General features: G+C 40.5%; 1 protein-coding gene across 2 annotated transcripts in view; it reads left to right on the top strand.

Annotated features, from left to right (window-relative positions):
- The window catches only part of PCSK5 (proprotein convertase subtilisin/kexin type 5), a 458,607-nt gene that overhangs the window by 364,204 nt on the left and 78,787 nt on the right, over nucleotides 1-15,616 (top strand). For both annotated transcript variants that reach the window (XM_066257063.1, XM_066257062.1), the window contains exons 23-24: nucleotides 1,854-2,060; nucleotides 3,104-3,172. In XM_066257063.1, the coding sequence (XP_066113160.1) occupies nucleotides 1,854-2,060; nucleotides 3,104-3,172 (276 nt within the window). The remainder of the gene's footprint in view (nucleotides 1-1,853; nucleotides 2,061-3,103; nucleotides 3,173-15,616) is intronic.

Raw genomic sequence — 15,616 nt, 5'->3', positions numbered from 1 at the left:
GGTCTTCTAAAATTCCAGATTCACCAGATCAGAGTTTTGTGCTCCACCACACTGACCTACAGCAGCAGAATCACCAAATGCAGGTGACACTCTCCCAAACACTCGCCTTTCAAATGTGGAGACAGCAGACACTCTTTTTCAGCACCTCTGTGGAAGCCCTTTTTATTTTACTGACCAAAATCACAACCAGAAAAGAGGTGGCTTCCATAATCCAAGAGTGCGTTTTCTAAATTGTATCTGAACAGGGCTTTAATTAAATAAAAAACATGAGGTGAGAGGGCCATGTTTACAGGTAGGAAATTGAATTTTGACAATTTCACGTGATTCAATCTAAAACTGTACTGACTTTCAGTTTCTACACTCGTAACATGGGGTCAGTACTATCTTTAGACACAAATTTAGCCCCATAGCATTTTGAAGGCCAATGATTCTGGATCTTCACGTGGTAGATTACATGATAAGCGAACAGTAAACCCCAGTTGTTTTGGGTAACACAGGTCAGCTGTTCTTCAGAAACCAAAGTAAATGGGTGACCTGATTCAGAAAAGATGGATTCCCTAAACACACAAACAAAAACTGCAGGAGGGTGGGGGTTGAAGATCTAGTGCATCTATCCTTGCTTTTTTAATATATGTACTTGTAACTGAATATAATCCTTTTTATTCATTGTAATTGTAACTAACTAGAATTTTCCTTTTCACCCAAGAGTAGATTCGCATAGTCTCACGCTAGGGGCACTGCTCACTCTTTTCTTGTAGAGTCCGGGTGTGACAGAAGCCCAGGGACATTCAGGAATGCGTGTAAACGAGTCAAGAGGTGTGTTGGTAGTGCTTTAGTGGCCGCCATTATAGGAATTGGCAGCTGTGCAAAAATTCTGTTAACACAAGCATGTGATTTTGATAACAGAATTCAAAATCATCCTGAAAGTCTGCACTGTCATTAAAAACAAACATGCCTATCAGTAAGCATTTATTTCCTCTCATGGGATCTCTAGCTCCTAAGTCTGAGAGCTTCCACTGATCCTGAAAGGAGCCCAAGGAAAACTTTTCGACTGTAGACATACAGATACTGTATTTTTCATTGAATCCGATTTTTTAAAGATTTTATTTATTCATTTTAGAGAAAGGAAAGAGAGAGAGAGAGAGAGAGAGAGAGAGAGAGAAGGGGGGAGGAGCAGAAAGCATCAACTCCCATATGTGCCTTGACCAGGCAAGCCCAAGTTTTCGAACCAGCAACCTCAGTGTTCCAGGTCGATGCTTTACCCACTGCGCCACCACAGGTCAGGCCCCATTTAATCCATTCTTTTTTTTTTTTTTTTTTTTTTTTTCATTTTTCTGAAGCTGGAAACAGGGAGAGACAGTCAGACAGACTCCCGCATGCGCCCGACCGGGATCCACCCCGCACGCCCACCATGGGGCGACGCTCTGCCCACCAGGGGGCGATGCTCTGCCCATCCTGGGCGTCGCCATGTTGCGACCAGAGCCACTCTAGCACCTGGGGCAGAGGCCACAGAGCCATCCCCAGTGCCCGGGCCATCTTTGCTCCAATGGAGCCTTGGCTGCGGGAGGGGAAGAGAGAGACAGAGAGGAAAGCGCGGCAGAGGGGTGGAGAAGCAAATGGGCGCTTCTCCTGTGTGCCCTGGCCGGGAATCGAACCCGGGTCCTCCTCACGCTAGGCCGACGCTCTACCGCTGAGCCAACCGGCCAGGGCTACTGAATCCATTCTTATACTTCTGGCCCCCTAGGAGCCAAAGCACTCAGTCATATATTTTTTAATAAAATGTCTTGTTACATTAGCTTCATGGTTAATTGTGTAATTTTCCCCTCTTTTTTGTTGCCTCTCTGTCTGTTCAGATAAGCATGGCCAGGAGCGCTTTCTGTACCAGGGGGAGTGTCGGGAAAGCTGCCCGGTGGGGCACTACCCTGCCCCAGGGCACGCCTGCCTGCCCTGCCCTGACAACTGTGAGCTTTGCCACAGCGCGAACATCTGCATGAGATGCATGGGTGGCTACCTCACAGTGTCCTCCAACCACACCTGCCAGAAGTTGGAGTGTGGACCAGGTAAGGCTGCTAGATGTCCCACACTCTTGAACTGTCTTCTTGATTACTGTCAATGCCTGGGATGACATGTGTGACTATGTATCAACTGGGGACAGCGATAACTGCCTGTCTCTCTTTCCCTATACACCTTTCCTCTGAGTTTCCCCAGTCTTAATCTAAGGACATAATGAGTGCAGCTTATCTCACAGAACTTGATCTTGAGCAGAGGGTTCACAGGCAGGATACAGTGGAGAGAAAATTAGAATCTGGATCATAGCCAACAATTTTCTCTTTCCCAATTACTAGTTATAAGACTCTGGGCAAAAATAGTCTGATTTCTCTCTGCTTTGCTTGGTTTCTTCATTTGTAAAAGGTAGAGCATAGCATCAAGATGGTTGCTGTGAGAAGCCAAAGAGAACCATCCTACCTAAAACTACCTGAGAATATTGAAATGTCCTATGACCTGTGTATTAGAGTTACCACCCAATTAATTCCTTATCTTGCATTGGAAGAGGGAGATTTAAAAACAACACTTATTATTATTGCTCACTTCCATGTAAGACAATTGCAAATTTCCCCTGCTCTGCATAAGAATTATGTCTAATCTGGTGCTGAAGAAAACTCCAAGATATTTCTAGAATAATTAAAATGTTCTTTTTTCTTCTTAATGCTTACTAATGTAGTATAGGATTTAAAACTTTTTTAACAAGTGTTTAGGACCACAGATAAAAAGAGACAGAGACTGTTTATTTATATACCTAATTCCATATTCCCAGAAGAACTGGTTTCTTTAATAAGTAAAATCTACCAGCTTAATGTCAATACAAGTTGCATGCATATAGTCCCACTCTCTTCTTTGTGAACCCAATCAAGGTGATCTAAGGAATTGAATTAATGAAGGAATAAAAATGTGGGTGACACATAGATCCTTAAAGATGGTTTCAGGTTTCATAATTGCTCTATGACTTGCTTGAAAATAAGCTACACACCAACATTTGTTCATAGCAACTGATGTGTCCCCATTCAGTAAAAAGGAATTGTTTTTCACTCTTCTCACTGTATAGGTGAAGTCCAAGACCCAGACTACGGAGAATGTGTGCCTTGTGAAGAAGGGTGTTTGGGATGCAGCGTGGGTATGTCACCTTTCTTTGTTAAAGAGTTGAAATAGTTGTGTTCTTTCCCATACATCCTCACCTTTTCGTTCCTTCAGCAGAGACTCTTGCCAATGTTGTCATCATCACAGTCACCATCAATGTCCATTAAGTGGGCTCACTCCCATGAAAACAGGGTGAGAGATGCTCCCTTTTGATGCAACGGATAGGTCACTGTCTTCAGGAAACTCAAGTTTAGAAAAACACGGGCATCCTTTCCACTGGTTGCTAATTAGTTGGTGGGGGATACCCACAGCAACCATGTTTCTAGGTGTCTGGGACTTCGCCTCTCCATAGATTCTCAAAGTCACAAATTTGAAAATGAACAATGGTGGGAGAGAAAATTAAGCAATGAAATGCCCAATTACTTACTTGGTATGTGAAACATAAAAGCCTGTTGGGAGCCTGAGGTTTTCCTTTGCAAAAATGACTAATTCTAAGACAGTCCTTTGAGAAAAAGCAATATGGTGACAGTGAGTTGAAATCCCAATCATACAATTAAAAGCACTTTGTCAGTCTTCCACATATTTCTCTAATTCCCTCACCAGCTCCTCTTTTCTCCACATGCACGCCTGGTTCTTCTGTGGAGAGGGTGGTAAAAACAGTCTGCATCACAGAGCATGATTGGATTGGATGCAAAATAAAAAGTAGGGAGATGACCAAATCCAGGGATGTATCTTGATGTAAATATAGGCAAGCTATTGAAATTAATTAACATTTGAGTCTGAATCTTTGAAAGAAAACCCAATCTAAATTGAAAATTGATCAAATAATTTTTCCACAAAGCCCTGTGATTGGTTAACTCATGGTTCTAAACTTTATTATTTTTTTATTATTTTTTTTTCATTTTTCCGAAGCTAGAAACAGGGAGGCAGTCAGACTGACTCCCGCATGTGCCCGACCGGGATCCACCCGGCACGCCCACCAGGGGCAATGTTCTGCCCCTCTGGGGTGTCGCTCTGTTGCATCCAGAGCCATTCTAGCGCCTGAGGCAGAGGCCACAGAGCCATCCCCAGCGCCCGGGCTATCTTTGCTCCAATGGAGCCTCGGCTGCGGGAGGGGAAGAGAGAGACAGAGAGGAAGGAGAGGGGGAGAGGCAGAGAAGCAGATGGGTGCTTCTCCTGTGTGCCCTGGCCGGGATTTGAACCCGGGACTCCTGCACACCAGGCCAAAGCTCTACCGCTGAGCCAACCGGCTAGGGCGGTTCTAAAACTTTAATGTGCACATAAATACACATTATTTGTTAAAATGTATGATCCTAGTAACCAATATCACCCCAATAAATTTATTAAAAAATAATAAAATGAAAATTCTGATTCACGGGTCGAGGTCAGGCCTGAGAATTTGCTTTTCTTATAAAATGCCCAGGGAAGCCAATGTTTCATGAAGCACTCTTGAGCGCAAGGGGTCAGACTGCAGGAATTAAGTAGCTTTTTTATTGACTTTCTCTAGTGAGTTTCCTTAATTCTTAAATATCACACATGAATTATAATTTACCTGATAGCTGTCACCAATTCTCTCTGCCTTAACTGGAAATGAGGTATCCTCTATAATGTCCATAACTACAAAATAGAGGTTTTTGGAACTTGAATACCATTCTCCCTTACCTTCCACTATGGTATGGGGCATGTATCTCTGGGAAATAAAATATAATAATGGATTTAAGAAGGGAGTAACATCTAAAGGCAGAGAGTTAAGGATAAAATGCAAATTTTCTGAGCAGCAAAATTAGAGGTAAACCTAAGTAATAAAAGTACTAAAATTAAAAAGATTAATAAATTCTAGTGCCTCTTGTGAAGTGATAAGGAGTGATCATTCTTGCAGAGAGCAAGAATAAATATTTTAACAATATTGATTTCCCTTTTTGCCCATTTCAGACCATATTTGCCCATTAGATTTAACATCCATGCTAATTTTTGTATATTCCTTTTGCACCATTGCTGTTGTATGTTGTGTCCTTGCTAGTGTCTTTGTGAATCATGGAGGTGTGTGTGTGAGAGAGAGTCTGTGTCTGTACCACACGCTGCATGTGAACCTGTCTGCCCAGTTTCAAACGTGTAATTTTGATTCTCAGATTTAAAGGGATATTTGAATGTGTGTGGACCCATTCAGAATCAGTGAGAATCTTGGCATGTAGGTGGGAGTGGTGACAAACACAATCACTGGGGAACTATATTGTTCCCAACCTTCCCTTAACTGACCCACTTAAAGATGAGACCAAAGTGTAGCCACTGGAATATGAATTCCATAGTACATACCGGCTCTCTGGGTACTCAAAAGCCAAAATAATCAACTTGCAAAATTAGAAAGTTCAATTGAATTCACCAAGTGCTATCAAAATATTAAAGTTCATTTATTACTTTACAAATTTTAATTGTCTGCTATGTGCCTGCACTGAGAATTGGGAGTTGATAGGCCCGGCTCCTGCTGTAAGGCCCTTTCAGGCTGTCACAGTGACACACCTGGGGCCAAAGCTTTTGCAAGGCAACCAGCAGAGTAGAAAGACGTACACCGTGCAGTGGGATTACAGGAGCAGGGGCTGGGACATTTTAAATGCTGCTAATTTCTCATTTTAAATTCTAAAATTTCTCTTATTTAATAAAGTGTATATTGGGCCTTGTGTATTTTTCGATTGCCCTGGCTGAACTCAAGTTATCACTATATTTCTGAAGCTTTTGTTAATCTCTCCAGTAGAATTATCTTTTCTTGTTTTCCTTGTTTATAGGCCAATAATAACATTTTATACAGTAATATTTGGTATGTAAACATCTTGCTGCCTAGACATTAAACTACTTGAGAACAAGCTCTGTGACTTTTACACTGTTCCCACAAGAGCTAGCAGCATGGCTGTGACATAATAAATGCACAGTAAATGTGTAAATGTTTACTGAATTAAATTTGAGAGTTGCCCAAATGCGAAACAGAGATGCATGGCTTAGGATACACATGGATTTAGATATGATGTTTTCTTTAATCAAATGTGTTCATGGGCCTTTTATCAGGCTATAAACAAACAAATAGCATTTTGCATAACACCATTGTATCCCAAAAAGATTGGATGCCAAATTCTTTCTTTCTAATCAGTACCTTGAATGGAAATTTTAACTAAGATAAATCTAAATCATCTAAATTATATTTGTTAATTAATTGAGAATAAATAAATAAAATCATTTTATATTTAATGTTTTAAGGCATCCTTTTTGTTTTTTTTGTTTTTTTTAATTTTTCTGAAGTGAGAAGCAGGGAGGCAGAGAGACAGACTCCTGCATGCACCCGACTAGGATCCACCTGGCATGCCCACTAGGGGGCGATGCTCTGCCCATCTAGGCCATTGCTCTGCTGTAACCAGAGTCATTCCAGTGCCTGAGGCAGAGACCATGGAGCTATTCTCAGCACCGGGCAACTTTGCTCCAATGGAGCCTTGGCTGTGGAAGGGGAAGAGAGAGATAAAGAGAAAGGAGAGGGGAAAGGGTGGAGAAGCAAGTGGGCATTTCTCCTGTGTGCCCTGACCAGGAATTGAACCTGGGACATTCACATGCAGAGCCAATGCTCTACCACTGAGACAACCAGCCAGAGCCCATCTTTTTTGTTTTAATTTAAGGAATGTGGTAATAAGTATAACATAACTAAAATCTGAGATTTGGGACCCATACCTACATGACCAATGACTTGATGATAATTCAATCAAATTATATAATCTCTCTTTACTTCATTACCTTGACAATAATATAGAGGCTAATGTGCCTTTATCTTGGCTCAAAAGTAGGTGATGAAAATCCATTAGCATTTATTTACTAATATCTCTAGTCTTGGGGAAAAATATACACAAATTTTTTAATTTCAAGTAATTGCAAAAAAAAAAAAAAGGAAAAGGCCATACAATTAAGTGATAAATAAGGGGACAAAGATTTACACTAACAGAATTTAGAAATGAGGGCACCCATGGGCACTGATGTGGTCAAGGACCACATGGGATAAGCCTCAGAGTTTCCATGGAATTTAGACAGATAAGAGGGCAGGGCTACTCTATAAAGAGGCTTTTGACCTAAACGATAGCAAAACAAAAGGTCTGGAGGAAAGAATTTCTGTCATGGATTTTAGGACACTAAATGTACCAGTTTTGCACAATGAATACATAAAAATAAGGGAATGTGCAAAGAGAAGTTTGGAGAAGTGATTGAAATCATATCTTGAATTCTAGAGTAATGAGTCTAAAAATATTCTGTCTAAAAGGGAATAATTGAAGGGTTTTTTTTTAAATAAGAGAGAAAGAGTGTTTTAAAGAGGTGTTTTAATTATATTGACTTAGTAACTATGTTAACTGTGTTCAGGATAATTTAAAGGAGAAGGGCTATAGGTAGAGAAGCCAACTAGAAGACTATCTCAAAAACCCAGCTATGAAGTAACAGAAGCCTGATCAACAGTAACAGTCAGGAAATTACAAAGAAAGCGATAGGTTTTTAAAATCACATGAAACAAATGGCCCTTAAGCATAAGAGAAGATGCTTAATTTTGCTCATTATATGGGAAATGCAAATTAAAATTACTGTGACTTACCATTTTTCACCTATCAAATTGGCAAAAATTTAAAAACTTAAAACAGATTGTGTAGGCAAGACTGTAGGAAAATGCTCTTATTACTGGTGGCAAGACAAAATGGTACAACCACTAGTGAAGAAAATTTGGCAGTAGATAACAGTTACATATGCATTTATCCTTTGACCTCAGGACATTCCTTCTAGAAATTTACTCTGAGAATACACATCCTGCAGCTCAGAGCAGTATATTCACAGTATTATTCATTGTGACATTATTTGTGGTAGTAAACTATTGGAAACAACCTAAATGCCCATTCATGAAAGACTGATTGAATCAACTAAGTACACATACACGATGGAGTACTATACAGCCATAAAAAGAGCAAAGAAGATCTATATGAACTGATAGTGATTTTACAATACACTTAATAGGAGGCAAGGTGCAAAAAGATGTGCAAAGTATGCTACCTTTTTGGTAAAAAGGGTTGGTGAAATAAAATATAGTAGCATATGTATACATACACACACACACACAGTTCACTTAGTTTTTTAAGAAATGCTAAAAAAATAAATCAGAAACTAATGAACATGGTTACCTATAAAAGAAAGGGTAAAGGGATTGAGAGTGAGACTTCTCTAAGTATAACTTTCCACATATTTTTATTTGAACCACATAAGTGGTTTAGATACTCATAACAAGTGACACAGCATTTAATGGACATGGGTTCCCACTGACCAGTTTGGACAATATGAGCATCAAAATATTAATGATAAGTACTTGTAATTCATTTTTTAAAAATCAAGTGTTTTTATTTGTTTTAAATATTTTATTTATTCATTTTGGAGTGGAGGGGGGGAGATAAGCAGGAAGCATCAACTCCCATATGTGCCTTCTCCAGGCAAGCCCTGTTTTTAGAACTGGTGACCTCAGTATTCCAGGTTGACACTTTATCCACTGCACCACCACAGGTCAGGCATAATTGCAATTCATTTAAAACAGAATCTATGTTCAGTGATATTTTAAAAAGAGAGAAAGAGGAAATAGAATAAATAAAAATTTTCCTTACAGAAAAATTTCAGCTGGTATATATGAAGGAAAGAACTAGAAAAATCATAATTTTTTATCCCCTAGTATATTGATCAAGCAGACTCATCAGTAAATGCTAAAATCGGTAAGTAAAAAAAAAAAAAAATGAGAACAAGATAATCACATACACCCAAAGTACCTCCATAATTAATAGTTAATTAGAATGGGAAGATCTATTGGTTACCAAGGTAACCAAGCTATACTAAGCATTTCTATCATTAGTTCCACATAACCTGATATCATGTACTTCCTGATGAGATAAGTGAACACAACATCACCTAGTTTCTTAAAGTGTCTACTAATGATTCTCAATTGGAGGTGAAGATTACCTCAGGAGACATTATTCAATGTTTTGAGACACTTTTTATTATCAAAACTGTGGGGGTTGGAACTTGTATCTAGTGGGTAGAGGATGCTTCTAAACATTCTATAATTAAGGAGACCTTGCTCATAGAAGAAAAAATAGTGAGACATCTACAACATAAAATTCATGTTCTACTTTTCCAAGGGGGCAGACATACAGGATTCTCCAAATCAAATAGAGTCACAGGTCACTATTTATTTCACTTTACCCAGATCTCTCCCTGGACCTTCCCCATAAACTTCCAGGGGAAGAAAAACAGTGTCAAACAGTTTGGGAACCTTCCAAACCAAAGGCTTGGTTTAGAATAAAATTTATACTAGGCTGGTGTCTACTTTAAATTGGAAAGGAGTTGCTGATGGTAAAGGTGAAACTCAACATTCCTAAAGGACCTTCTTTCCAGTGACCTAGAGCATCCCTCACTGTCACACCAACCTGAGTGCATGACCCGGGTGGTCAGCTCCCATCGTCTCCATGGACAGGTGGGGAAGGGCAGTTCCGGATGCCTCTTTTCTTTGAAAGGCCAAGCAAAAGCCAGCTTCAGAGAAGAATTAGAATTTCGATGTACTGTCACCAGTTTGCTGACGAAAAGAGAAACAAGCACTCTTTTAAAAACTTAAAATGATTGTTTTAATTTACATTCACTAGAGCCTCCCTCTCCCCTCATTTTTTAAATACCTTCTTTTGGAGATAGAAGTTTGGAAAAAAATGAAACCTTATGAAGAAAAAGAACCTAACACTAAAGATTTGCAAACGTGTTGCAGTTTCATGGTCCCTTATTCATCTTGGCTTTCTTCATGAATTCATTTAGCAAATAGTTATTGCATGATTTTGTACTTTCTGTTTTTCCATCATTTGTTCAGTTTGTCCTACAGATAATAAGGCTGTATAACCTAATATTTATCAAGCATCATTATTCACCAGGCATTCTGCTAAACATTTAAGGTAGATGATGTGTTTTCACAATCCAATGATTTTTACAAACAGAGAAACTGAGGATTAGAGAAGCATTGAAATTTGACCAATTTAACATACATACAATAGAATACTACTCAGCTATAAGAAATGATGACATAGTGACATTTACGACAACATGGATAGACCTTGAGAACATTATACCAAATGAAGTAAGTAAATCAGAAAAAACTAAGAACTGAATAATCTCACACATAGGTGGAATATAAAACTGAGACTCATGGACATAGATAAAAGGGAAATGGTTATGGGGGGGAGGGTAAAAAGAGGGACAAATATATGGTGACTAAAAATGATTTGACTTTGGGTGATGAGTATACAACACAATCAACAGTTCAAATGCTATAGAAATGTTTACCTGAAACCTATGTACTCTTATTGATCAATGTCACCCTTTTAAAGTTAATTTTCTAAATAAAATTTAAAAATTAAAAAAAAAGGAACTTGACCAATTTAATGCAGAGGGGAAGTGACAGAGATGTTAAACAGTTTCAAGCAACCTTCTGCATAACTTTGTTTACTCTTTTCACAGAGGAAGCAGCTTAGAAGTTCTTTGTCATATGTATACACTATGATAGGCAAGGTTCAATAACAAATGACCCCAAAATCCTCAAAAACTTAAAACAACAAATACTTACTTCTCATTCATGCTACACATCCATCCCAGGTCAGCTGAGAACTCTGCTCTGCCTCATCTTTAAGCCAGGACCCAGGCTGACGAAGCAGCCATTACCTTGTTGCGACAGAAGAAAATTACACTGGCTTTTAAAGGTTTCCCCAGAAATGACACTTGTAACTCCCACTAACATAGTTTTGTCAAAGCGAGTGATATGGTCATGCCTATGGTCTGATATGATCACAGAGCAAGGAGGTGTAAGCTTGCCATGCGCCTATGAAAGAGAAACTGGTATTTTGTGAATACCCTAATGACATTCTCACTATGGCAATGACTGGGACTGCTACTGGGGTATTCCAAGGTCTCACATCATATGTTTGTACATTAAGTAGTCCCAAACACGCGTCCACTCTGTTTCACTGATTTCTCTCTTCTGCCTGTCTGCTCTTGCTCACTATCATACCATGGCAGTATCTGACTTTCTCCTTCTTTCAAAGAAAAATTTTCTGAGGAAATTGGTACGTTTTTTAACTAATGGAGTTTCCCAAAATATTCTACTGTCTTGCTTCTCTGATCCCTTAGCAACTGAAGAATCAAAAAGAGGACCAGTGATAAATAATGTCAGTAGGTGAATTCACAGCTGAAAGGACCCTGACCTGTCTTTACTCTTTCAAGTCCCTTTTGTGACAATAATAATAATATGCTGGGACTCTTACCTTTATCTCCTGCCTAAGAAAAGTGCCCCTAGAATCCCAGTGTGGGGAACTTGGAGAACTTCCTTTATTTTATTTTTTTAAATTTGGTTCAAGAAATATTTCCTAAGCATCTACATCAGGCTAAATAAATATGGGGATATAAAGGAAAATAAAACATCTTTTCTGCGCTCAAACGGCTCACATATAAACGGGAAAGGCCAGTGGCTCTCAGCCAGGCGTCCCCTAACTACGGCCAGTGGCTCTCAGCCAGGCATCCCCAAACTACGGCCCGCGGGCCGCAATGTGGCCCCCTGAGGCCATTTATCCAGCCCCCACTGCACTTCTGGAAGGGGCATCTCTTTCATTGGTGGTCAGTGAGAGGACCACTGTATTTGGCAGCCCTCCAATGGTCTGAGGGACAGTGAACTGGCCCCCTGTGTAAAAAGTTTGGAGACCCCTGCGGCGGGCTCAGCCCTAGGTGCATATTAGAATCACCTGGGGAGACGGAACATGCAGTCCTGGCACCCACTCCCCAAATTTCTGATTTAATTGGTCTGGAGTAAAGCTCGGGCATCAGTGGTCTTTAAAAATTGCCACCTGATTCTAATGTGCAATCAGAGTTTATTAAGATGGCTACATAAATCACTAATTAATTAGAGGTATAATAACCTGATCATTTCAATATCATGTTGAAAGACTTTGTTGAGGCAGAAAGCTGAAGCAGAGGCAGATGCATTATAATCATTATAACCTACGGTCCATTCTGTGCTGAGTGCTCAGCTAGGTAGGCACTTTACAAACATGATCTCTAATTCTCATACAGTCCTCTCTACTCAAAATGCTTGTCCCTATTTTATAGATGAGAAAGGTAAGGCACAGGGAGCTTATGTAATTTTCCCAAAGTCACATAGCTAGCAAGTTTTAGAGCCAAATTCAAACTTATAACTGTCTGGCTCCAAACCCACAGATCATCCAAATATTTATTCTTTTTCCAGAGTAGATTGCACTGAGACATCATTTTTGTGGAAAGGTCAATCTGCCATTTTTTTTCCATTTTTGTTATACTCTTAAGTGCTCCTTAGTTATGTCTCCTGAAGTTTCCCTTTGCTCCTTCTTCTGCATTCAAGGTCACATTCTTATATGGGGGAGAAGAAAATAGTGGCAAGGTATCCTAAGTTCAATTCTAGAGCAATTAGCTCATCATCTTGGCTCTTCATATTATTACACCATTTTCCCCCAGAGCCGGGTATAATCAAAGTTCCTCCTACTTGTTGCCTAACTGACCTGTGAAGTTGAGTTGCAAGCCGAGGCCCTCTGGATCACGTGTACTTTCAGAAAAAGAACTGAGCCAATTACTTTCAAAACAAACCCAGTTAAACAAAGGCACAGACTGTGGTCGAGCACAGCATACAGGGTGGAGGGGGTTCAGAAGACTGGCTGCCATTCCTGCAAGCACTGTGGGATCTACAACAGAGAACTTCCAGAGACTGGGGTCAGGGGCAGCTGGGCATGTGGGATGGATTTCACCTTTATAGAACTATCTAGAAAATCTTTTTTTTTTTTTTTCATATTTAAGAACAACAACCTGGAAAAGGGCTGCCAAATTACTTTCTGTTGGTGAGATATATTTGATTTTTCTGAAATCCTTCGGCAACCAAGACCTCAGTTTATGTGTGTCCATCAGGTTTACAACAAAAATAAAAGTGAGACCAGCAGTAGGGATTAGAACTATGGATGGTCAGGTTATTAGATTTTGTGGCATTGTGGAAAATGGAGTCCAAAATTTTAGTATCCATCTCCATCCTTTCCCCACCACAACAGAAATCTTTGGGAAAGTCTCATACACTTTCCATTTCTTAATTCCATCCTGTTTTATCAAGGAAAACATCCACGAGTTGCCTTCCTTTTGCTTCTTAATATGGCCCTAGGGATTATAATGGAAACTAGAAAGAGGATTGGATCTTGGACTCTCTAATAGAAAACAACAACAACAACAAAAACAAACCCAAGAGGCTCTATTATTAATATCAAAATAAAATGTAGCCCTGGCCAGTTTGCTCAGTGGATACAGTGTTGGCCCAGCGTGTGTTCGTCCTGGGTTCAATCCCTGGTCAGGTCACACATAAAAAGTGACCATCTGCTTCTCTTCCCCTCCCTCTCCCCCTACACTCTTCTCCACCCTCTCCCCTTTATCTCTTTTCCCCTCGAACAGCCAGTGGCTCAATTGGTTCAAGTGTCGACCCCAGGTGCTGAGGATGGCTCAGTTATCTGAGCATTGGCCTCAGGCACTGAGGATAGCTTGGTTGATTCAAGTATCAACCAAGACAACCCACCAGACAGGGGTTGCCAGGTGGATCCCAGTTGGGGCACATGTGGGATTCTGTCTCTTTACCTCCTCTCCTCTCACTTAAAAAAAAAATCTTTTTAATGTAATTTTCTTTTTTTCCATTTCTACCCTTTTTCTTCCCTATCCTGTCTGCCATCATCAAGAGGCCTGTCTTTGTGTCTGAGCTCACATGTCTTACTTGTGTGCCACTGTGTCACAGCACTTAGCACAGTGCCTGTCATCAGGTAGGCACTCAGTAGACATCTGTGGCTTTTGTACCTATTGTTAGCTGTCCTCATCTCACCTCTAACACACCATTTCCCTGTGTCACTGCCACACAGCCATCCCATAGTCCTTTACCAGATGGTAGGAAGAACTTCCAGCTCCACTGGTTAAGGGAAACAAATTATTTAAGTCACAGAGCAGACACGAGATTAGAGAGAAGCTGAGTGTGGGTGAGGCGGGAGCAACTGCAGGTTCACCCAGCTGCTCATCAGGCAGGTCTCCAACTAAGAGTAGAGCCAGCAATGAGTGTCAGTAAATTGCCTCTGCACCTCTGGAGCCTGAAATTCCAGCCTTCTAAAAGTCAAAGGGAGGGTAATTTGGTAGGAGTCCAGACTCATCCTTTCCATGAAGTCTCCCTGCAACTCCCCCCAGAGAAACCTTGGCTGCAGGCTTACCAACACCCTTCAGTTCAGCTTCCAGTCCAGGGCATGAGAAGTGGAATTGGGACCAAACAGCACAGCAAGCGAGAGAAGGCAGTGGGCTCAGAGACAGGGTCTGGGCAAGGCCATCCCTCATTTACATCCCTTGGCCAAGCACCCAAAGTTAAAGCACTGGAAGACTAGGAGCATCCATGCTGACATCTGCACACATTAGTCATGTTCTCAGTGGCAGTATTACTGGGTCAATCAAACCTTTGTTCCTCCCAGCTGTGCCTATGGCCATCTGTAGCAACCAGTTGTTTTTTTCCCCAAATCTTTTCCATGAAAACAATGTGTTCTGACTACCTATAAATTACCCACGGAATGTTTTGTATGAATCAGGCGGGCAGACCAGGAATGTCTACCTTTCAGCCCCTTGTTCCATGGCCACTAAGGACCAGGAGAGGAGACCACTGGGAGAGAAGCATTTCTACCCGGGCAGTCCCCATTCAATCAGATCACCAGGGCAAGAGAAAACACAGGGACAAATGTGGCATTGCCTCCAGAGGGGGTCATAACTGAAGATACAAAGGGTAGAATATTAGAGTACAAAAGTTTCTCAATCTCTCCAACCTCTAACTTGGACCAGAAAGAGCTGACAGCTTGATTTATCATCATGATGAAACTTTATGCCCTAAAATAATTGCTAGGAAGCTGGATGTTCCACTAGAAAAATAAATCCACCTAAAAATGTAGTCTCTATATTACCATGTCCCCAGCATTTCAGTGATAACATCGAGCCTTTGGGTGAGGTCTAGAGGTGAGTCACGAAAGAGAAAGGAAGTTGTTTTGAAGGGATGCTTATTGAAAAGCACAGTATGCTAACTGCCCAGCCCAATTGTAAAATTGCAGAATTACTATGCTTAGCAGAAATGCAGCCTGTACAATTGAAATATTATCCAAATGACCTGGCTTCAACTTAGAAATCTTCTATGAATTGAAACAAGTGAATTAGGGAGGACTCTTGCTTTTAGCACTGAAGGGTCTGTGGGAGGTGAGTCCAGAACCATTTATAGTAGTGATAAAATACTATATTTAAGGCTGTAAAAATTTGGCATACGAGCTCTCAGTTCAGAAGTAAATTCCTTTTATTGCTCGGCAAAGGAGCAACCGAAAAGTTTTAC

The sequence above is a fragment of the Saccopteryx bilineata genome, chromosome 2, assembly GCF_036850765.1.
Source record: "Saccopteryx bilineata isolate mSacBil1 chromosome 2, mSacBil1_pri_phased_curated, whole genome shotgun sequence".
NCBI classification, from domain to species: Eukaryota; Metazoa; Chordata; class Mammalia; order Chiroptera; family Emballonuridae; genus Saccopteryx; species Saccopteryx bilineata.
The sequence above is the reverse complement of the archived record's forward strand: the minus strand, read 5'-3'. Positions and strand labels throughout refer to the sequence as shown.